General features: G+C 38.6%; 2 protein-coding genes across 2 annotated transcripts; both read left to right on the top strand.

Moving 5' to 3' along the window:
• The first annotated feature begins 8,371 nt into the window (after positions 1 to 8,371).
• Positions 8,372 to 12,199, top strand: actb1 (actin, beta 1). The gene is made up of 6 exons (XM_056258749.1): positions 8,372 to 8,521; positions 9,508 to 9,632; positions 10,178 to 10,417; positions 10,756 to 11,194; positions 11,290 to 11,471; positions 11,562 to 12,199. The coding sequence occupies exons 2-6, from the start codon at positions 9,510 to 9,512 to the stop codon at positions 11,703 to 11,705; spliced, it is 1,128 nt and encodes a 375-aa protein (XP_056114724.1). The 5' UTR covers positions 8,372 to 8,521; positions 9,508 to 9,509; the 3' UTR covers positions 11,706 to 12,199.
• A 2,070-nt stretch (positions 12,200 to 14,269) lies between these two features.
• On the top strand, positions 14,270 to 23,043 carry LOC130090967 (F-box/LRR-repeat protein 18-like; the record flags this gene model as incomplete). Its single annotated transcript, XM_056258612.1, has 4 exons — positions 14,270 to 14,482; positions 15,542 to 17,118; positions 22,452 to 22,670; positions 22,887 to 23,043. Coding segments are annotated over 4 exons (2,166 nt in total), but the record flags the coding sequence as incomplete, so codon positions are not given.
• Positions 23,044 to 23,284: the final 241 nt, after the last annotated feature.

The following is a 23,284-nucleotide window of genomic DNA, read 5'->3' as shown; positions in this document are numbered from 1 at the left end:
GATGAGAGAGAGAGAGAGAGAGAGAGAGAGAGAGAGAGAGAGAGAGAGAGAGAGAGAGAGAGAGAGAGAGAGAGAGAGAGAGAGAGAGAGAGAGAGAGAGAGAGAGAGAGAGAGAGAGAGAGAGAGAGAGATGCTGATGTGTAGGCTGTAGCCTATGTAATTTTTTTAGGTGCCTTGCTGTTTTATTCCACACAGAAGCATCATCGTACTGGACAGCTGTTTGCACCACTTGATTTACCCGAATAAAATGCTAAGACTGGAACCACCTTTCCACGTCATCTCTCTGCTGTTGCTATGGGAAGAATAGACCGATCTTAAATTAAAGTGGCTTCTCTTGTGAAAAAAGAAGTGCACCTTTAAAAGGAGTTGACTACTTATTATGGAAATCCTAGGCTAGGCCTATACTTTAATTTACTTAAATGCGAACTGAATATAGGATGATGCTTTCTGACTTTTATAGTGCATGTTATTTAAATCAAAAATAAAATCTGTTATAGTTTAAATTTATATTAAATATAATTAGTTTAACTGAAGGGTGCTCTTTTGATCAAATAGGTCTAAATACAATATGTATTTTAATAGGCCTAATTAGACTTCTATTGTTTTTTAAATATGGTTAAAGGCCTACTGCCGAATATTATAAGGTAGACCTAGCTATTTTAAATTTGTATTGACACTTGTTGCCTATCACATTTGTAATGTTGAAGTTGCAATTTAGTACATTTAAAACATGTTAACTTTAAATGGTAACCTAGCCTATATTACAGTAAATAACACACTACAAAATGATCAAGTAGCTATTAACATGTGCTTTAGTATTAGTCAACATCAAGCTAACTGTGCTTCTTTAAAGCATTACAAAATCATGTTTTAAAATGTAGCCTACATTAAAGTTAAAAAATAATTTGCCATTATGACAGAAACGTAGGCCTATTATAGAAGTTTAAACCTGGAAGAGGAATTGGGGTGTATGGGACACTTGAAGAGACCTTCTGCAACAACTATTAACCTGTAGCTTTTAGACTGAGGGGTTGAGCTTGGTCAGTATATGAATCCTTTTGGGAAAGCAGAGGTTGCGGCTGTGTGTGCGGCCAGAAGGAGGCGCTCTTCGTGTGATCTGTCTGTATTCTAACGCCCCACTGATGGTAACGTAAAAGGCACCGTTGTTCAAATGTGATGTTAAAAAGTTTCTGCGGTCAATTAACCGCAACTTCAGTCCTGGAGGGCCACGGTCCTGCAGAGTTTAGCTCCAACCCTGACAAAAACTCTTTTCTAGTGATCCTGAAAACATTGATTAGCTTGTTCAGGTGTGTTTATTAGGGTTGGAGCTAAACTCTGCAGGACAGTGGCCCTCCAGGACCGAAGTTGCCCATCCTGCCCTAGCCCTATAGGGTCTTTCTCAGAAAAAAAAGTCCTAAAACAATCCCCACATACAAACTCGTTACATCACCAATGAAACTCCGTAAAATTTACTTTTTTTAACATTTAATACTTTACATTAGCCTACCATTCAACTTATTTTTTTTAACAGTGTAGATCCCCCCAAACATTTCCTCTGCTCATCTGAAATAAGGACGAAGGAAGCAGGAACTTGCTGGGGTTATTTTCAGACCAAGCTGCAGCCTTCCTCTTCCTCTTCCTCTTAAAGGACAGGATATTGATTCAGTCATTTATGCTCTGCCGACTGTTTGATGGAAATTAAATCTCTCCACTCATACTCTCCTTTTTTCTTGATCATGTGACACATGAACACACATATAGCCTAAATACCAGTGGTAAGATGTACAATTATTGATTGTATTAAAGGGATAATTCATTATCTATTTGTTATTATGTAGCCTATTTAGAAATTGTGTTTGGTGTCTAATTTAATAACAACAACAACAACAACAAGTCCATTAAATCACACAGCACATTAGTTCATTTTTATACTGGCACATAAAGATGTAAAATTCAGGCACAAATAGAATCAACACTTAATGTAAAATCTGTTTACATTGACAAATACACAGCACTAAACATTACACAAACCATTATAAATTTGATACAGCTAGACTGAACAAATAGTTTATATTTAAGCATGATTTGTTTTATTTGATTTCTTTGGTAACACTTTACAATAAGGTCCATTAGTTATTGAAATTTATGATAAGCAATATTTTGTATCTGTTAATCTTTGTTTGCTAGCTAATAAAAATACAACTCATTATTAGCTTAAATCCAATGATTAATATTAACAGATACAACTTTTGATTTTAATAACATATTAGTAATTTTTTTCATTAATATTAATAAATGCTTTAGAAGTCATTTTTACTGTTAGTTCCCTGTCACTGGGGCGGCACCCTTTAAAAAGGTATGTACCATTTAGGTATAATACATAACCTTTTGGTACCAATATGTACATTTGAGGTACTAATATGCACAAGTTACAGCTTTTGATACCATTTTTTTCCTGAGATGTAAACTAGTTGTTAACAAATGTGTTAGCATTCTTATTGTTAAAAAGAGTTCATGTTGATATCTTCACATGATCTAGAGTTTTAACATATCTCAAATTCTTTATAAAGAAAACATGTAAAAGTTTACAGCCGTTATAGTGAAGACAAACACTGAAAAAGGCCATATATGCAATATGACAGTACTAATCTAACTTGAGCTTCCTCTTGTATTTTTTCTTGGGGAAAAATTAACTTTACGAGTGCATTGTGTGGAACAAACACTGATGGATTAAGACGAAGCATCTCTGTGACAGAATTAAATGTTACCATATTTACACGGATAACTATCACGCCCCTAGACACAACACAGCCTAGACCACACCAAAAAAAAACAGCTACGTTTAGGATGCATTCATATATAAGAAGCTAATTAAACCAGCTTAATTTACTCTCTTAATGAGCTGAACTCTTATGTGGCCCAGAACTACACATTTCGACTTGCTTCCAGGCTCTCTCAGTCCAAAATCAGCATTGACTGAGTTATGATCTCTGCTAATGAAGCAGTGTGAACGATGCACAAAGTGCAAATCTCTCGATTTAATGAGGTTTATCTGTCAAACCCAACTAATGAAACCATTAAGTGAAAATAACATCCTAAAATATATAATGCTGAAAGCTAGATTTTGTTTTTTCTCCCCAACTAACTCAAAAAGTAGCAGAAAATATCAGTATTGTCGATCTATCTGGCAGGTTTCTCACTTTGATGTTAAGATACTTTTGTAAACATCAACTCACACAACACATGTTGCAATCTCTTTGTCCAAAGTCCTCAAAGAATGAAATTCAAAAACACGAATGTCCTGTTGTCTGTTGAGGATTTGTGCCCATGATAAGACAAGTATTTCAAGAAGTCAATGCATAGAGTGCTTGTTGAAAGTAAACCCATCTGTGTGTCATGAATGTGTCCTTGCATAAAACCTTGATATGATCTTCTTAGTCAGACTCAACAGCTCTCTCTGCTGATGATATTGTAGAAGTTGAAACTCAAACTCTTTTTGTTATAAACTGATTTTTCAGCATCATTACTCTTCAGTGTCACATGATCCTTCAGATATCATTCAGATTTGTTGATTTGCTGCTCAAGAAACATTTCTTATTATTATCAATGTTGAAAACAGTTGTGCTGCTTAATATTTTTGTGGAAATTGTGATAATGTTTTTTAGAATTATAATTTGTGTGACATTATAAATGCCTTTACTGACAATTTTGATAAATTTAATGTATACTTATTATTAGTCCTTATTAGTATTATTATATATACAAATATCTTACTGCCCACACACTTTTAAAAGATAGTGTATTTTTATTTAATATAATTACATCATTTTTTAATTAAGTTATTCCTTTATATCTTTTTAAAGCCACATCATAAAATAAGGAAATATAATTATCTAGTATAATGCAATGCAGTACACACAAAATAACCAAAATGAAACATATTTCCATCCCCTCTAAACATTTTTCAAACCAAATCTTTTAATTTTCTTCATGGGAGAGTGCTAAAATTGAGAATCTGATTTACATGATTGCATTCATGGATGCATGGTGTGAAAAGTAAAACTGAATCTTTTTTTAATGTACCTGAGTTTGTGCATGTTCTGACACATATACATTCCTGAAATGACAGCGAGTGACCACCCTCTTTTCCTTATATGTACAATCAGAGAGCTTATTTGGAACACTATGTAGGCTGTTTCATTTTATGAAAGTATGAGAGCTACTTGCCTTATGTTATACTGTCATGTTCAGTAATTAGACAGCATAAAGTTGGCTTCCAACACATATCTCAAATTCAAAGCGCTGTGCTCTAGTCTGAACCACTCAGAGAGAGCTTAAGTGGGACCGAACAATTGGAAAATACCTGGGAAAGGTTACCTGTGGAAAACAAATATTGGGGTTATACATCACGAGGCATACTGTATGTACCTTATGTAACTTACTCAAGATCAATCATGCTTAGTTTCCTTTTGTGAACCTCAGTCATTTTGGTTATATTTCCATATTAGGAGTCTACCTGTTCCCATTGCTTATAGAGAGCAGCATCCACCAGTCCATCCCATCAGACCTTTGTGTGAGAGTGTGTTACCTGTCAATGTTTCCATATAGGGTACTCGAGGTCTGATGGGTGGAGACAGTCAGTATAGGCCACTTATAGTGTTTCTGTATGTAATCTTATTCTGTATTTCAATTATTCTACGTTGTTACAGTAATTGAACACAATAATTGTAAAAAAAAAAAAAAGAAAAAAAAAAAGGAATAAATGCAATGACAGCAGAGAGAGAAGCAGAGAGTGCCAATCACTCTTTCTAATTTCCGCTTTAAGGTGTCACGTGACTTCGCCTTGGCTTTCCAAAGTACTATACCATGTGACTCATCCAGAGATTGCCTTTTAAGGAGATTGGCTGAATATCTCTTAAAGGGGCCGTGAACAAGCTGTCTTTGTAAACAAGAAACAACACAAAGGTTATCTCCTTCCTTTATATTGGGCAGCATGTGACATGTTTGAACTCTGTATATGGCTATATGGAAGAAAACTTTTCATTTAGCTCTCTGTGTATGTTGGTACCCCCCATCACAATAAACATGCCCTTATGTCAAAACAGCTGCTCAAACTAATAAATGAATAAACAATCACACTTTACAAGTTTACCAACCAGTTTATACGCTATAATTATTTCAGAGAGTAGACTAAATTAAGTTTGCCTTACTTTATATTTCCTTTCTGATACAAGCTCCTGCGACTTCCTTTCAAATTTGTCACATGCTGTGGCTGTAAGACTTTAAGTCGTCTATCTCTCTTCCTCTTCCTCTTTCTGTTTGAAACATCCATATAAGGGCTTCAGTAATCTGCTGATGAGAGAAACAATATAGAATCTAAAACTGATAAAACAGCATCATAAACACACACACATGTATGCCATTCTTATTACTCTTACCATGATAGTCATGGACCCCCACGCACACACCCTAAACAACAACAAGCTGATACTCACACACCCACCAGGAAACAATGAATGCTGTACCATTACATACATCACTTTGTGAAATATTTTGTTGCAGTAGGCTGTAATGACTCATTCAACTCTGCTCAGTGAGCTTTAGGTGTAACATTTAGATTACACAGCACAGTTGAGTCACCTGTTCACTGTTGGAACCGGTACGGTCAAAATTCAGTGTTAATATTGATGCACGCATGTTTGGGTTAGGGGTGGGCAGGTGTATTGGGTGTCACTCCTGTTAGAAGACTCATTCCAGCCATCTCTTGATGACAAGCTTTCATCGATAGATAAATCACTCACTAGGCTGTTGACCAAAGACTGTGGTGGTGGGATAATGATACTTTAATATATCTCCTGAATAGTCCATTAAGATAAAATACACAATTTGGCTGTCTTTTTAGTTCAACACTGATAAGATAAGGCAAGAAATGCAGAGCACCCCAGACAGGACGTGTTGCTACGCGTCTCAGATTGCCCATGCTGAAGGTGACACACATATAACCGGGATTTTCATCTATAAATGGCACCTATAGGTACAAAAAAAGCACCAATAGGTACCAATAAAGGATTAACATAGGCCTAGTTTCCACTGTAAAATCAAAATAAATAAATATGGGATCTCATTTGAATAGTATAAGAATCTAATCTCACGTTATCACAGTTCTACATTAAGTAAACTAATAATAAACTTAAACAAGTTAACTATTGTTACCCTGGAAAATCTTCAAAACGTCTGCATTCAACATTTAGCAAACATTTAAGACACAAACTGATATTTAATTTATATATATTATAAGTAATTTATGGTAACAAAGAATGTAATATGCGAGCACTCTCAAGATCTGTATATTGCTACCTTTAATGCAGCAGCAGCGTGAAACGTAATCGGTATCGGTTATGACGTATTACGCAAAAGCCGGGTTGACAGGAAGTAGAGATGGGATTTATGGCTCTTTGAGGAGATCCGGATCTTTGCGATCCGTTCCTTTCAAAGAGCCGTTCAAAAGAACGGCTCTTTTGGCTCTTTTTAAATATTTAGTCAGTTTAAAGAAGCCAGCTTGGGGGAATCTCAGTTTATCCTGGAAATAATCACTGGGAGGAATGATGAGGTGAGATTTGTAGTCAATTAATTAAAACTCAGATATCACACACCAATATCTGAGTTTGAATTATTCTGAAATATTGATTATTACCTCATTTGTCATGTGTGGACTATATTCCATAGGGTTGCACAACATCCCTCTGCTTAGAAAGTGATATCACTATTTTGGATTTACCTTTAGTACAAAGTATGTGTATGTGTAAAGCTATGTTGACTTATGTTATTCATACAATACCACAAGAACTTTTGATAAAAAACAAAAACTATTTAAAGTTGTAAATATGTAGATACAATAACATGAACACAAAATGCAATGTAAATAAATACAAAGCAGTTCCTTTGTATTTATTTACAAAGGAACTTAGTGTTACTTTAGTGTTTTTTTTTTTTTTTTTTTTTACTGGAGTAACCATGTGACGGCATAAGTCATTGGCTCTGCTCCTACCCAATGACAGCACGTAGGGTTTTTTCCCACTGGAGTACTCACGTAAAGGATGCGCGCGCGTGCACAACTATCATCATGCTGTTAGGCAGTAGCTGGGTGCGCCCCTTCCCCTATAACTGAGGAGCTAATTTGTGTGCATCTGTGTGAAACACGCATGAAAAAAGAACGACAGAAAGAACGGCTCCCCTCCAGCCGCGACTCGGCTCCCATCGTTCATGTTTATGAGCCGTTCAAAAGAATCGGTTCGTTCGCGAACGTCACAACTCTAACAGGAAGTGACCGGTTCAGGCGACTCGCGAGCAACATGCCCTTGTTGTCTATGGTTTTCTATCCCCTGCTTTGCAGACAACCCGAAAACATAAAATATTCCAGAATGAGTTGATCCTTAAATACCTTTGAGCAACTATACAGGAGACACCGGTCCAAACGAAGATCGTCAACATGTCATTAATTTCTGAATGACCCCTGATGCACCCACAGACTGGAGCTTTAAATTCATATATTACAAACGCCAAACGGATCCAAAGCATTGCGCACAAAAGTGCACTGCGATTATGTGAAACAGTTACTAATGAATATGATTTAATATTGATTTACAGTTGATTTTACAAATTGTCATGATAAATATCTGTACTTTAAATGAGAGCCACGCCCACGTAACGTTAGTTCATCTAATGATCCAAACTGACCCAATGCAATGAATTAATCGCATAGGCGAACAATAAATATATTTTTATGAACTGATCCTGAATCAATTACTTTAAATTAGTTTATGTCAAATAATGACTGAAAAGTAACCAGCTCAGTCTATTATGTTAAATGATGCTCCTCTGTTCTGTCAATAATAACGATGACTCGCATTATAGGTTCCTATACTATGGTCATTTACAGTGCAGTAACATGCACAATTACATTGCACAAGGGCAATATGTCGTAATACCAGTTTTCCATGTCCTGTCATTCCTGTAACCTGATTAAAGGCTTATTTAAATGTATTTGATCCATCGCTAGAGTTTCAGTGAGCTAGTAAGCAAACTGTTCAGTCGCTATGTAAAACGTTTAAAAAAATTAAGCCACAAACTTAGTATTCAACACACAATCGTAAGGCATTTTCACTCCGCCTTATTTCAAATTATTGTAACATTCTTAATTAAAATCAGTAATATATATGCTTATGTGGTATTAAATTCACTTTTCATTTCTTACTTTTTCAAAGAATTCTGCCAGTTCGATTAGCCCTGCATACAACCAGAGTCAGAACTTGAATTTCAAGCAACTAGCTTGAAACTCGCCAAGTGGACGACGGCTGGCCAATCAGATCACTCGATGCCGAAAGTTTACCTTATATGGAAGGAGCCGGCCCCAGCGCCGGGTATAAAAATGTGACCCACCTCACACAGAGTATTGTGAGTTTTCAGTGCACGCTGAGAAGAGCTTCATACCCCTTGTTCACAATAACCTACTAATACACAGGTGAGAAAGCTTTTAACAGTATTTTATGGTATTTGGATTCATGATATTGTTTGTAATGTCGCTGGTTAAAGGTTTATATTTTTAATTGCTTAAGCTACGCATATTCAGTTCATAGTGGTAACGGTATGTGATTTGAGTTTTAATTGTGAATGCAGTTTGAGTAAACCGTGTAGCTGCTAATTTTAATGTGGATTTTTATAGCTGTAAGTTACTGTTAAGGTTACAAAAATATTGTGCTTTTATGAATCTTGCAGTAGTATCAACCGGTCGCAATTCCAGCCTTCTTAGTCGGAAGGACTTAACGTTAACCGCTTTTTGTAACTAGAGGGGCTTAAATGCACGCTTTGGGCGTTAAATGCCTTTTAATTAATCCATATAATGCCGTTAAATGTGGATTTTAGTGGCGTAGTTTCCTCCGTGTCTGTGTTCGCAGTTTGAATGGTGGGTGTGGCGACTATAAAGCATTAACCGGCATATTTAACATCACAGCCATTTGGTTCGTTTAAGTTAACTGTGTCTAAACGTTTTATATATTAAGTTTCTTGTTAACCGTTTGGCTGCAAAAAAAATTATAGCGTTGTCATTCCTAATCACTAAATAGGATGTCAGCACTTGTAGTATCTACTTGAATGCCTGCAATACAGATCATTTTGATAAAGAGGTTAGTTTTTCAGGCATCAGGATTACAATGGTGGTCGTTTGGTAAAGCGCTTATCTCGGGCCTTTGAAACTGGGAGTGGTCGTGTCCGTTGGTCTGGTTCCACGCGCTGAATCGGCGGCATTGAGCTGCTCGAACTTATTGCCATATAAGGCAATAGTGAGACTGCCTGACCACTTCCTTTGTCTCAAATCGCTTGGTTTCAACCCTGCGCCTTTGCGCCGCCTACTGGACAGTCGTCACACGTTACTCAAGCATTATCGCAGCCTATAAGAAACTAAAGGATTGCAGTATTTTAACGATTTCACCATTTTTTTTTTTTGTACAGCCATGGATGAGGAAATCGCCGCCCTGGTCGTTGATAACGGCTCCGGTATGTGCAAAGCCGGTTTTGCTGGAGATGATGCCCCTCGTGCTGTTTTCCCTTCCATTGTTGGCCGACCCAGGCATCAGGTATATATTAGTCTTTTTTTTTTTCATCGGGGCATTAAGTATCTTATTAAAACGTTAAATGTTTGTGAACTGTCATATGCATACATGTAGAATTAAAAACAAAAGCTACATTTATAATGGTAAACATTTTCAATTGAAATTTATATTATGGGAGTTTTTCTATCAAAACAGCTCCACTGTAATGACAGGAGTTTTGCATAATTTGATTATAATTTTACTTCATTTTCAGCTGTAAAGCAGCTCTACAGATGGTTGTAATTAAGCTCAAATAATTCAGTGGTGTTAATGTTGCAAATTCCTTATGTTGTGACAACTTAAACCGCTCCACAGACTATGTGTCATTATCTAACTATCAGATGTGAACTTTGAATTGAACTGTCAGAGCAGTGAAATTAGTTTTTTTTTTTTATGTTGATGACTTTCACAGTTTTTTAAATGTGTATGGGTTCCCCCCCTCTGGCTTTGAAATATTTAAACTACTTGATTTTCTTTGCACTTCCTTGTTGACTGGGTTGCTTACTAATCTTTAATTTTCCTTTCTCTAGGGAGTGATGGTTGGCATGGGACAGAAGGACTCCTATGTGGGAGATGAGGCTCAGAGCAAGAGAGGTATCCTGACCCTTAAGTATCCCATTGAGCACGGTATTGTTACCAACTGGGATGATATGGAGAAGATCTGGCACCACACTTTCTACAATGAGCTGCGTGTTGCCCCTGAGGAGCACCCTGTCCTGCTTACAGAGGCTCCCCTGAATCCCAAGGCCAACAGGGAGAAGATGACACAGGTGTGTTTTTGTGACTCATTCATATGACCCCCTACTATTTAGCTTTTGTTCCCTCTTTTCATTTTCTTTTCCATCATTTCCTCTCAGGCTCTCTGTCCTTCCATGAACTCTGTTCTGAGGTTCAAAAGGTTCATCCATCTTTGCTCCTTCCTTTTCTTTCTTGCATGGTAGCTTTTCTAACACTTCTTACTAGCATTGTCCTGAGTGTGAACTGTATCAGCATGGTGTGCCAGGGAGGTTTCCTGCCCATTATTGCTTCCTTAACCTTGTATTGGTTTGAATTTGGAAGTGTCTGAAGGGGATTCTTTTTATTAAACTAACTTTGCTCTTTCCTACAGATCATGTTTGAGACCTTCAACACCCCTGCCATGTATGTGGCCATCCAGGCTGTGCTCTCCCTGTATGCTTCTGGTCGTACTACTGGTATCGTGATGGACTCTGGTGATGGTGTTACCCACACCGTGCCCATCTATGAGGGTTATGCTCTTCCCCATGCCATCCTGCGTCTGGATCTGGCTGGTCGTGACCTGACAGACTACCTGATGAAGATCCTGACCGAGCGTGGCTACAGCTTCACCACCACGGCCGAGAGAGAAATTGTCCGTGACATCAAGGAGAAGCTGTGCTACGTGGCCCTGGACTTCGAGCAGGAGATGGGAACCGCTGCCTCATCTTCCTCCCTGGAGAAGAGCTACGAGCTGCCTGACGGGCAGGTCATCACCATTGGCAATGAGCGTTTCCGTTGCCCTGAGGCTCTCTTCCAGCCATCCTTCCTTGGTGAGTTTCATGCTGTGCATTTAAATGGGTTGTGCATTAACCAATCCATGTATCACCTGGTTTACTATGATGACTAAGTTGTTTTCTTTATGCAGGTATGGAATCTTGCGGTATCCATGAGACTACCTTCAACTCCATCATGAAGTGTGACGTGGACATCCGTAAGGACCTGTATGCCAACACAGTGCTGTCTGGAGGTACCACCATGTACCCTGGCATTGCTGACCGTATGCAGAAAGAAATCACCTCCCTTGCTCCTTCCACCATGAAGATCAAGGTATGCACCTTAAATGCATGCAAAGATGAGACTTAAAGTAAGTTTGCTTGCAATGGTTAAGGATGAGCTAACATCTCTTTTCTCTTGTAGATCATTGCTCCCCCTGAGCGCAAATACTCCGTCTGGATCGGTGGCTCCATCTTGGCCTCCCTGTCCACCTTCCAGCAGATGTGGATCAGCAAGCAGGAGTACGATGAGTCCGGCCCATCCATCGTCCACAGGAAGTGCTTCTAAACAGAACTGTTGCCACCATTTAATGGCCATGCAGTAGGATTCAAACGACCAACCTAAACCTCTCGAACAAGATGACATCAGCATGGCTTCTGCTCTGTATGGCGCATTGACTCAGGATGCGTAAACTGGAAAGGGAGGTAGTTGTCTTGCAGGGGGAGAAGCTTTCCCCGAGAGGACTTCAATGTACATTTCTTCTTTTAGTCATTCCAGACATGTCTACCACTTTGCCCTCATCACAGTGGGCATACATGACCTTTGTTATAGTGTTTATGTAAATTATGTACTCAATACATTTGTTTTTCTTTTGTACTTCAGCCTTAAACTTGGCCCAGTTTGTTATTGTTGCAATGGGGAAAGCTTTACCTTTAAAAAGTGAATATCTTGCAGGACTCCCCTAGGGTATGTGATTTAGGGACAATCCCTTGCGTATGTAAGCCAGGGTGTCTCTGTACACTGACAAGTAAACCCAAATAAAACGTGCACATGTAAAACCACATAGTGTCTACTGTCTTCAATATATTGCTCTGGTTTTAAACTGATTGAAATGACTTTTTTATTTGACCAGCATACTTAAATCTTATCTTGGTTTAACTTTTCCATCAGGGGTCTTTTTTTTTGTTTTTTTGGCTTGACTTCTACCTGTCTTAAGTTAAATTGCACTTTACTTTAAGGGATGATTTAGGTCATGACAAGTAACCATATCAGATTCTTTAAATTCAAGTGGCTTTACAGTTTTAGACTGCTTTGTGCTTAACCCCTGATTTTAGGCCTAGTCCTGGACTAAAATGAATGTTTGAGCAATTTTAACTGAAAGCAACTTGCACGGACATCTTAACATGGCACTGCCATTGTTTTGTCTCTAATAAAAGGTATTGGAATGCTCTAATTGAACTAAGGCCCAAGCAGAAATATAATACTGTGGAGTAGCAGATCAACTTTATTGATGTAATTGTGTTTTGATGTCTGGAACTGCAAATTATTTTGTTGATTGGGCAGACAATCAAGTTTTTTTTGCTTTCTGCTCCTTTTCATGTTAAATGCTGTCATTGCCTTTTGTTTTTAAATTAATGAAATAAAAAAAGGCCTAATTCTAGCTGTAAAGGCCACTATTAGGGTTATATTCAAGTGTTTTAGTTGCTTTACTATGACAATTTAAGCCCTGCCTGTGAAACCAGGTTAGGCCTAAATGTTTACAAAGGATTTGATTTTTAAGCAAAATTTGGCTAACTAGATATATATTTTTTTTTTACACTGTCACAAGTAAAACTTACAGGGAATGTTATGACTTTCATTAAGTTGTTGGACAAACAGCATGTACTTGAGAAAGATTTGGACCTTCAGGTATGGACAGTGAAACCTGAGCTTTTTTTAATTGTCTCATGGTGGATTACTTACCTCAACACATGTTTATAATCTTAACTTCTATTATTCAGTTTACTGACTCTACCCAACTCGGTGTGTAAATGTATACATTTTGGGGGGGGGGAAGGCCTTTCATACATTTCTTGTCAACCCCATAAGTGAATTTACATTCTGTGGTCTTGGGGAGCTACTGTCCTGCGGAGTTTAGCTCCAACCCTAATAAAACACACCTGAAGCAGCTAATCAAGCTCTTTAGCATCGCTTAAAAAAAACAAAAGCTGGTGTGCTGAGGCAAAATGACAAGAAAAACAACAGTGGCTTCCTAGGAGCAGAGTCGAAGACCTCTGATTTACATTATTCTCCTAACTATTGTTAGATTTGATTGTAAATTGAATACGGAAAAATTATAATAGAAAATATGTCAATTCGGTTTTCCAAATTTAGACCACACTCGGGGACCTTTTTACTGTACCGGAAGTATGTACGTCTCCCAAAACGTTCCGAATGTGTTACATTTTGTTTCCGCTATGTGTGTGTGCCTACAGTGCCACACACAGTTTTGTTCAATGGATGAATTATACATTTATTGAGATGGCAAGCATTTGTTTTTGTATATCATTTAAGTACATGTCCAAACACATTTCCCTAAAGCGGCATGGATAATCAAATTGAAATGGTAAGTTACAATAGAGGACTGTTCATTCATGCTAATAGTGATAGTTAGCTTCTACATTTTGTTGCATGCAAAGATGCATTTATTTATACAACAGTAATGTTTTCAAACTTCTCTTAATTTTTTATTTATTATTTGGAACACGAATATGCAGGCTTCTTACGGGACAGATAAGCATGCAGATTTCTAAAATAACCCCTTGCTAAATGTCACCATGATTATTACCATAGTTTCTGTCATAATACTGTATTACCGACGTTTGTACTACTGTAATATAGATTTAAATACCGTAAATTCTTACCAGCGTAAAAATAATGTAACTAACGGTCTGAAAGCTTTCTGTCATTTTTGACATTTGTTTTGACAGTAGTGGTCACTACAGTTGTATTGTAATAACATTGGAGATATTCCGAAACTGAGCATGATGGACTTTAATGTCACATTTAGTAAACAATGAACTCACCCTGTTTAAAAAACAAACAAACAAAAACTCAGGTCAAACTAGTGCTATGTTTAATGACTCTTTCTTCTTGCTGCTCTCCAGGCTCTGTGCTGCCTAGATAGCATTTCACAAACTTCTGTCACCATCTCAGACTTCTCAGATGAGATTCTACTGAATATCCTGCGATTCATTCCTAGTCATGACCTGATGCTCAAAGTGAGTCAAGTGTGCCGGAAACTTCAAACTCTCTGTCTGGACAAGAGCTTGAGAGCCCATGTACACCTGCATAAAGAATATACGGTAAGCCTAAAAAACACACACTTTCTCTCATGAACTTTAGGGTATTTTTGACAAACACACTGGTTTAATTAGGGCAGATATAAGGGGCGTATTGTTCCAATACCATTATACTCTACTACTCTATTTAACGTTACAGAACTGTTCAACAATTAGCCATCTTGTCAATTGTGTATTATAGTGTTGTGATGCCTGATGAGGGTTCAGATATTTTCTCCTGCCATATTCACTGACCCAACACATACAAAATAAAATTAATAAAATTATTTTTGTGACTGTAATTGTATTATTTTTATGGAAAGCACATACCGTAATTATTTCTGTAAAACAAATTTTGAGCCCTTATAATTTTTAACCCAAGACATTAGCTTCCCCTCCCCTCGCAAAAACACATCTTCTTTTGTCTGATGATGTGTGAGCAGGCGTGAGGTCGGGACAATAATCTTTTCCCTCCAGCAACCTGTCACTCACATTAGACTGCAGCAATTAGCAAATGACAACGATCCACTCAATTCCTGATGGACAAAATCAAGTTCAGCCTTCCGCTTTTCTCATTTCTCAAGTCACTTTTACTGATAAAATCACAATAGGGATTAAAAGATGATCACAATTTCTGTTTCATGGTGACTTTAAATGTATATTTATTTTATGTATTATTTATTTATTTTAAAACTGCTACATTTTTCACATATAATTGAATTTTTTCTCATCAAATGTACATAGGGGGAAAACAGTTTACAAAGAAAAATTGCAATAACAGCAATAATTTTAATTTGCAATAATTATACAGGAAAGTTCAAGATTCCATTAGTTCATAAACACCCTTTCTTGGAAAATAATGTCAATTTCATCCCATTCATAGGCTACCAAGACTATTATTAAGTCACTTTTGCAATTTCAACAAAAACTCATCTATGTTTATGCCATCTATGATAATTTCACCTATCTAACAGGTTTTAAAAAGTTGACAAGCAGAATTTGCAACAAAATATAACAGAAAACCAAATGTTTAAGTATGAAATACATGAAAATATTACATTTTGAATTGCTTCTTATTCACAGGCAAATGACGATGCTGTGAAGCAGCTTTTGAAGAACCTCTCCGGTGACATCCAGACTTTAAACCTCAGTGGCTGCTACTGGTTGGCCGGCTCTACGGTGGATCAGGTCACCCGCTGTAAGGGTCTAGTCAGCCTGGACCTTTCAGGCTGCCGTTTGACGTCGATTCGGCTTTCGCATCTGCTGACCTCTCTCCGTTCTCTGTGCTCGCTGGCATTAGATGTGGGGCCGGGGTTCGACCTCCAGCAGCTGAGTGCAGAGGGTAAGTCAGCTTTGGCTCGCTTGCAGGAGCTCAAGCAGACATTGTTGACTCCCTCTTATGGGGTGGTGCCATGCTGCAGTGCCCTACGACGCCTTCACCTGTATCTGGAGGCCAGCGAGGGCTGGAGGGAAGCAGGCGGGTGTGCGCAGCTGATGGTGGGCCAGAGCAGCGTCCCGCACTATCAGAACCTGCGCTGGTTCTCCGCACGCCTCGCACCTGGTGAAGTCAATCGTACTCTGTTGGCGCTCTACTTGGCTGTTTTCAGTATGAGAGTGCCTGAGGGTCTTACAGGACTGGTGCTGTCTGTGCCAGGAGTCGCACCGCCAAGGCCGGTTGCAATGACGGCGCTAATGGAGAGCATGGCGTCAACAGTGGGAAATAGCGTTAGCGCTCTCCAGCTTCCACGTACATGGTTGGATGGTGCTATTCTAGGGCGAGTCCTAACGCACGGCTGCCCCGTTTACCTGAATGTCTCGCACTGTTCATCTCCAGGGTTTAACCCTCTGCATGTGCTGCTCAGTGCGGGTCGGGACCTCACACCCCTACGGAGTCTCAACCTGCGTGGCTGTGGCCGAGGACCTCTCGCCGAGAGCTGTGGAAAGAGCGAGGAAGAGATGGACACGGAGAGCATCAAAGCACTTACTGAATGTTGCCCGCATCTTATTCACCTTAATTTATCCGCCACGCACTACCACCATGCTTTTCCCACTGGGCAAGATGGACACTTGTGTGGCGCTTTAGGACGTCTTGCCTCCTTGTGCTCGCTGGCACTTCCGGTGTGTGCCTTGGCGCAATCCTCTCCAACACCTGTGAACATTCAGGACTCCAACTCAGACCTCACACCAAGGTCACTACTTCTCGGCCTTAAAAAGAGCAGCCGTGTCGGTGTGCCCACATATCGACCCTCAACAGGGGTCATCGAGGGTCAGGGTGAAGAGCAGCAGGACAGAGGCTTCTGCATTCAGCCACTGCTTCAAGGCTGCCTGCATCTAGTGGAGCTGGAGCTGATTGGCGCAGGCTTTTCCTCTGCCATGCCACGGAATGAGCCGGCCATCCGCAAGGACCCCGTCGCATGCCCCTGGTCCTACAATGTTAGAGACAGTGAGTTAGCTGCTTTAGGAGGGATGAAAAATTTGCGCAAACTCACTCTTGCTCACTTACCGGGAGTCCTGAAGGGGACAGGATTGATTGAGCTGCTTAAGGGGTGCAAGGACCTTCATTCGTTATCGCTGGCAAATCTCGGATCGTTAAAGACCACGAATTACACGCAGGCCCTGCTGGAGGCTCTTTCCTACTGCACACAACTCAGGGATTTAAGGTGAACGCACACGTCACTAAACACTCCATACTCAAAATTAAGCAAAGACTCTAAATGTAGACTTCTTATAGCAAAAAGAAAATAACATTTCATCAGCCATGCCTCAAATTTTTAAATATTACAAATACAGCTCACCAGTAGGGGGCAGCGCCATACTGACAGGATTGCTGTACATCCTGTATGTTTAAATTGTATTTTGCATTATTTCCTTACAATAAGTGTATTTGGGGCAAACTGTGCAGTTAGATGAATCTGGCTCATTAATCATACAAAAATTTTGAATAATGTTTTGATCTATACTAAGTATTAAGATAAATGGTGCATACATTTAAAAATGATTAAATAAATAGTGATAGTAGAAGGTTAATTCATTTCATATGATGACACACTATGATATCTTAAGCCCTTTTCAGATGTTAATTGTTTCTCATGGGGACATAAGCTGATTTAAACACTTACAAGAGTTAATCTGTGGTTTATTGCTGTCTGAATCCAGAATATCTGTTTTATTTCTACCATCTAATATTCAAAATATGTTTTGACCAAGTTGCCAGGTCTAATGTTTACCTTAGGTAAATGATTTATGTTTTGGTTGAATTTGAAAAGATCATTAGAACAACCTAAAAAAAATCTGCGGTTATAACACTTGCACCATTATATTTTAGAGAGTCTCTTGGCTAAACGGCAGCTCTCACAATAACATCGTCCAAAAATTATTTTGTGTCTCATAATTTTATTTTGGTTTGAATGAAAAAATAATGGCTCAATAAGGTTAAAGTAAAAAGTGACATGCAACAGTCACAGTTTTTTTTAGTAGACCATGTATCGTCTTGATGCACTTGCATTCATAAAATGGAATGTAATATTATTTTATAAGAGATGTTAACATGCATTATTTTTTATTCCTAAAAATGTTATCGTTTAAAGGGGTGGTTGATTGCGATTTCACTTTTTTCATTTTAAATAGTGTGCAATGTTGCTGTTGGTGCATGAACAGTATCTGCAAAGTTGCTGCGCTGAAAGTTCAACGTAAGCAGAGATATCGTCTTTTAAAAATCAGGAAGTTTGATGCCTACAAAAACGACTCGAATGGGACTACAACGAGATACTTCCCGGGTTTTATACGTAACTAACCCATAAATTTACATCAACCCTCCCTCCGGAATATGCAAAAAAAAAAAGGGGGCATGGCCATATTTCTGCGGCTTTGTCGAAGAGGAAGAGTTATAGTGGAGAGCTGTTAGCCTGGCTCCGCCCTCCTACGCACTTCCGCTCAATTTTATTTTCCTTCAGTACTACGTCTGGGATTGTGCTGTAGACTGGTTTCCAGAAATAATTTTTTTACCGGTCCAATCAGCGAACAGAGGGAGTGGCTGAGAACGATGACGTTGATGTAGCGCGTCAGTTTGAGTTGGAGTTCAGTAATGGCAGCGGAGAAAGACGTGAGAAAATCTATTCGGTCCGTTGTTGCAAAACTGCCGAATATCCAGAAGTTAAAGCTGGAGCAAGATCAATGTTTGCTAAGTGTTGTTGGTGGCCATGATGTTGTGGCCCTCCTCCCCACGGGGTTCGGGAAAAGTTTAATTTTCCAGCTCACTCCGCTAGTGGTGAATGAGTTAGCTAAGGCGAACGATAGGATGCAAAGCCGATATTTGTTGTCGTCTCCTCTTGTTGCACTAATGGAGGACCAAGTGAGGGAGGCAGAAAGGTTAGGAGTTGGTGCTGGGCAGCTCGGCGTGCACGATGATCACTGTACAGCATTTGCGGCAGATCCGAAACGACCGCAGCGGCGTATTGTTAATGATTACACCCAGCTTCGACAGTTGACTGAATACATCACTGTCCTTAGTGTCAAATATACATTTAGAATTTAGAATTGTTCCTTGAACTCTTAAATTCGATGAACAAAACATGCAGCTCTCGTTGACAGACATCTTATTCTAAACATAATCCTCTGATCATTCGGACTTGTTTTTTTTTATTGCTTAAAACAATACACAAGTAATAACAGAAAACATAATACAAAAACAAACAAAAAATAATAATAAAAACAAAACAAAAATAAAACAGTAGGGGGATAATATAAAATAAACATGAACAAGTTAAGAGAATTACATGACACTGAAAAAAGGAAAATAATTACAAACAGATAATGTTTTTTAGGCTTTTTTTGTTCTCAGACAACTTAATTGAAAAGAGGTATTTTTAAAATTCTTTCACAAATATAAGAAAGAGAGGTTTAGCATTTAGATATTTAGATTTATGAATATGGAATTTGGACTTGTTGTTTCCAGCCGGTTTCGGCGCATGACATACGTCACGACCACACGTTAGCGATTGGCTATGGCAGATCCTGAGTGACGCTGGGCAGATCCAATAGTTTTGAACTTTAACAGAGAACCCGCCTACAAGGAAGTAAACGTTTCTCAATGGAGCGAGGCCAGACTCTCTGTACAAATGAAATGTACGAGAGTCTGGTAGAACCAGGCTAGAGAGCTGTAGCCATGCCGTCGAAAGTGTGTTATTTTCAACCAGCTGTCGGGTCTTCTGTGTTCGGGCTTCCTACGGACGCTGTAGTTCGTCAACAATGCCTACAATTTATGTTTGATTATGTTCCAGAAAATTACAATCGTAATTTAGCTCTCTGTGCTGCGTATTTTATGGAAGACAGCTTCCAGAATCTCCACAAATTCAATGCTGGATTCAACAACAAACTGTTACTAAAACATGAAGCAGTTCCAACTTTAAAACCAGAGGCAGCAGTTGTTGGGCCACAACCTGTAAGTAAGACTTAATATTATTAAATGTATTTGCATGTATCATTTTAGACGTAATGTTTTAGTTTTTATAAAGGACGTAAACAAATGCCAGCGCTGGCTTTAGTAGCCACTTAGTTATGCTATTTCGTGTGTCTATGACAAACGCGTACAAATATTTTGATCCTGAATTTGTAATTATGTACTAATTTTGTAAATGTATGTTCCATGTATAGTTTGACGTAATTTTTTCGATTTGATCAAGAACGTAAACCAATCCCACCGCTGTTTGTTTATAGTAGCCAGTTAGTTCGATGCTATTTTGTGTGTATCAGACAAACGTGTATACTATAAAGTTAAAAAAATTATATGTAATCGCAACAGCAAACTTCAGCTGCTGTTATCAGATGTTTTCACGTTCTGTTGGCATTTTAACAGTTGCCACATGTACACCTAAAGAAAACGATACACCGAGTAAACTAAGTTTTGTGAATAGATAAACTGTTGTTCATTATATCGATAAAACAATAACTTTCAAAAACGGTATTACTCAGTCATTTATTCAGTAATATTAAATATTTAATCAGGAGAAAACAGTATCTCAAAAGCTAACAAGCAGCAGTAGCATTTTCAAGTAACAGCATATCGAAATTCTTATATAATAATAGTATAGTAGAATAGAATAATAATAATACAAAAATGTACCATTCGGAAACGTTTTGTAAGAGCCGTGTTTGGGGAGGTTCTGCTTGACTCTCTTCATTGCCGCTTTCTGGGTCTGATTCTGGCTCAAACTGAAACGGCAGTATTGACACCATTATTTACATTTGACTGGAGCACATGCAACTTTCGCCCCTAAAGCAGTGTTGCCAGATCTCGCGAGACAAATAAGCAACCAGGCCCGTGAAAACAAGCCCAAAACAAGCGACTTTTTCTCATAGATAGACAGTAAAAGAGCTTTTTCTACGGAGCCCCCCTAGGTTCCGGGAAGAGAAAAATAAATAAACTGTGTGCACGGTTTTACAATCCGTGGGGACGGATAGTTTTAAACTGTGGGTACAGATTGTCAATTTACATCCATGTGGACAGATTGTTAACAGCGCAGTTGTGTAAAACTGTGCACAGTACAGTTTATTTTTCTTCAGTAATGAAGCTTGGCTGTCCATCTAGTGAAAAATGTTGGTACTGCGCCCAAATAAAATCTCACTAAAAAGCTAATTTTTTGAGATATCAACCTAAAATTTGGAACACAACTTCTTTAGATTTTTGGCTTACATTTTCTTGCAGTTTTAGAGTAAAATATATTTTGTAATATATATATATATATATATATATATATATATATATATATATATATATATATATATATATATATTATAGAAAATATAAATAATTATATTTTTACATTGTTCATTTTCATAAACTCAAACTTGTATAACTTTTTTTCTGTTTCACTTTCATAATTTCATAATACTTCACTTCAACAATAATATGGCAAATGTCTTCTTTAAAATAAGACCAACCATAGGTCTATATTCCAAAGCATTCTTGAATTACAACCATTTAAGTTTGGATAGTGATTTTCATGTCTATCTATGCGAAAAAAGGGGGAGTGACAGTTAAAGGATTAAACAATTATTAAACTATAATATCTATATCTATAATATCTAAAATATAATTAATATATAAAAACTCTCCTACAGTCCAGTCACCATCAGTCGCGACGGTCGCAATTCATTTAAACGTCACTCACTGACGTTGTCGTTTTCCTAACCAGAAAAAAAACGATTGCCCTGCTCTGCCTCTGATTGGCTAGTACTCGTTGCCATCTGGGTCAGAGCCAATTAGAAGCAGGATGTGGGTGAGAAAAAACTCTACTGTCTCCTGTGTGTATGGGGAAAGGGGAGGGACAGAGGGAACAGGCAAGAAAAAACTCCTACGTTTAAATAACATATAGAAAATATCTGCTTGACAACGAGCTGGGAACAAGCCCAAATAAGCAACTACACTTTAGAAACAAGCCCAAAAAAACCGCGACCCGTGACTACCAATATTTGTAAGCGACTTTACAGAAAAGCAAGCCCAAAGTCGCTTATAATAAGCGGACTTGGCAACACTGCCCTAAAGGTAATGGGTGTGATGTTGCCGGACAACGTGCGCTATGCAGTTTAGCCAATTACAACACATGGCCCAACTAACCAATCTGAGCCCATTGCCTGTTTCTGATGGAGTGGTTTCATAGAATCAGGATGTCAACCGGCCGTTCAAATGACAGAGGAGAAAGCGGTTTACAATAAAGTTGAAATTGATGGAAAAATAAGGCTTTAAAAAAAACCCCCACAAAGACATGTTATATTGCACCCCATAAACACAATCATGCAAAGAAAAAAAAACAGTAAACCACCCCTTCAACTGGCTTGTAACTCATTCCGCATTTGCCGTTGGTGAGTTTTAAATTGGACCCTGGCTAGAATGAGAACTAGGATTACTTAATCAATTATTAATATAATTTTTAGCAGAATATTTTATCCCTATAACTTCTGCATTTATTCACTGTCTGTATGTGTAAAACTGCAGGCTGGAGCAGCCTTACTTTAATGCGAACACAACATTTTTTGAAGAGCTCAGTCAGTGTCAGCAGCTGCGGCGTGTTTGTCTGGTTTCTCGACATGGGAGCTTCCAGCCCGCCGCATGTGCCCGCCTCATGCAGAGCTGCACTGATGTCATCATGTGCCACATGTTCATGGGAGGTACCCTGGTGGCATGTAAAACACTGCAGAAAACCCTTCTGGACAGGTTAGTGTTTTTAAGAATTCTTAATATAAAGACTTAATGCCTGAATAATTTCCAGACAGCAGCATAGTGCCGGCCCAGATTCGGCCCGCGTCTGGTGCACATTTACCAGATGTGGGCCGGATCTGGGCCGACACTATGCTGCTGTCTGGATTGTTGTACATGAAGTAACCTGGTCTACATCAAATATTAACCAGTTCGTTGTTTTCCCCCCTGCAGTTTTTCATTTTCTCGTCCAGCTCTTAGTGTGGCGATTTACCCTTTACTGCACGAGGACCTGGCCCATGTGATCAGAGGAATGCCACTTTGCCACCTGGACGAGATCACACTTTTCAAAAGCCGGGTCGCTGAAGAGCCTGTGAAGCAGCGACTGTGACTGGAGCAATATAATAAAACAGAAAAGATGTGGTGGATTAACATGGGTAATGCTTGACCCGTGCTATTTTGTGAGAGAGAAATGATGCATTGTAGGAACTCTCCCTTTGATAAGAAAAATATTTTCAATCTGGAGGATTCCAGGAAAGCCATTTGTTTTGACTTGAGAGATCATTGAGCTAAGAGGACAATCACAACTTTAAATAAGGTCATAATTTTCCAATTAAGAGCTGCTATGAACA

The sequence above is a fragment of the Rhinichthys klamathensis genome, unplaced genomic scaffold, assembly GCF_029890125.1.
Source record: "Rhinichthys klamathensis goyatoka isolate OS25496 unplaced genomic scaffold, OSU_Roscu_1.1 h1tg000157l_1, whole genome shotgun sequence".
NCBI lineage: Eukaryota > Metazoa > Chordata > Actinopteri > Cypriniformes > Leuciscidae > Rhinichthys > Rhinichthys klamathensis.
Note: the sequence above shows the minus strand (reverse complement) of the source record. Positions and strands in the feature narration are given on the sequence as shown.

Excerpts from the sequence above, each read along its gene's own strand:
- actb1 (XM_056258749.1), top strand. The coding sequence starts at position 9,510 with ATGGATGAGGAAATCGCCGCCCTGGTCGTTGATAACGGCTCCGGTATG. Across the intron at positions 10,418-10,755 it reads ACAGGGAGAAGATGACACAG|ATCATGTTTGAGACCTTCAA; the intron begins GTGTGTTTTTGT and ends TCTTTCCTACAG. Across the intron at positions 11,472-11,561 it reads CTTCCACCATGAAGATCAAG|ATCATTGCTCCCCCTGAGCG; the intron begins GTATGCACCTTA and ends TTTCTCTTGTAG.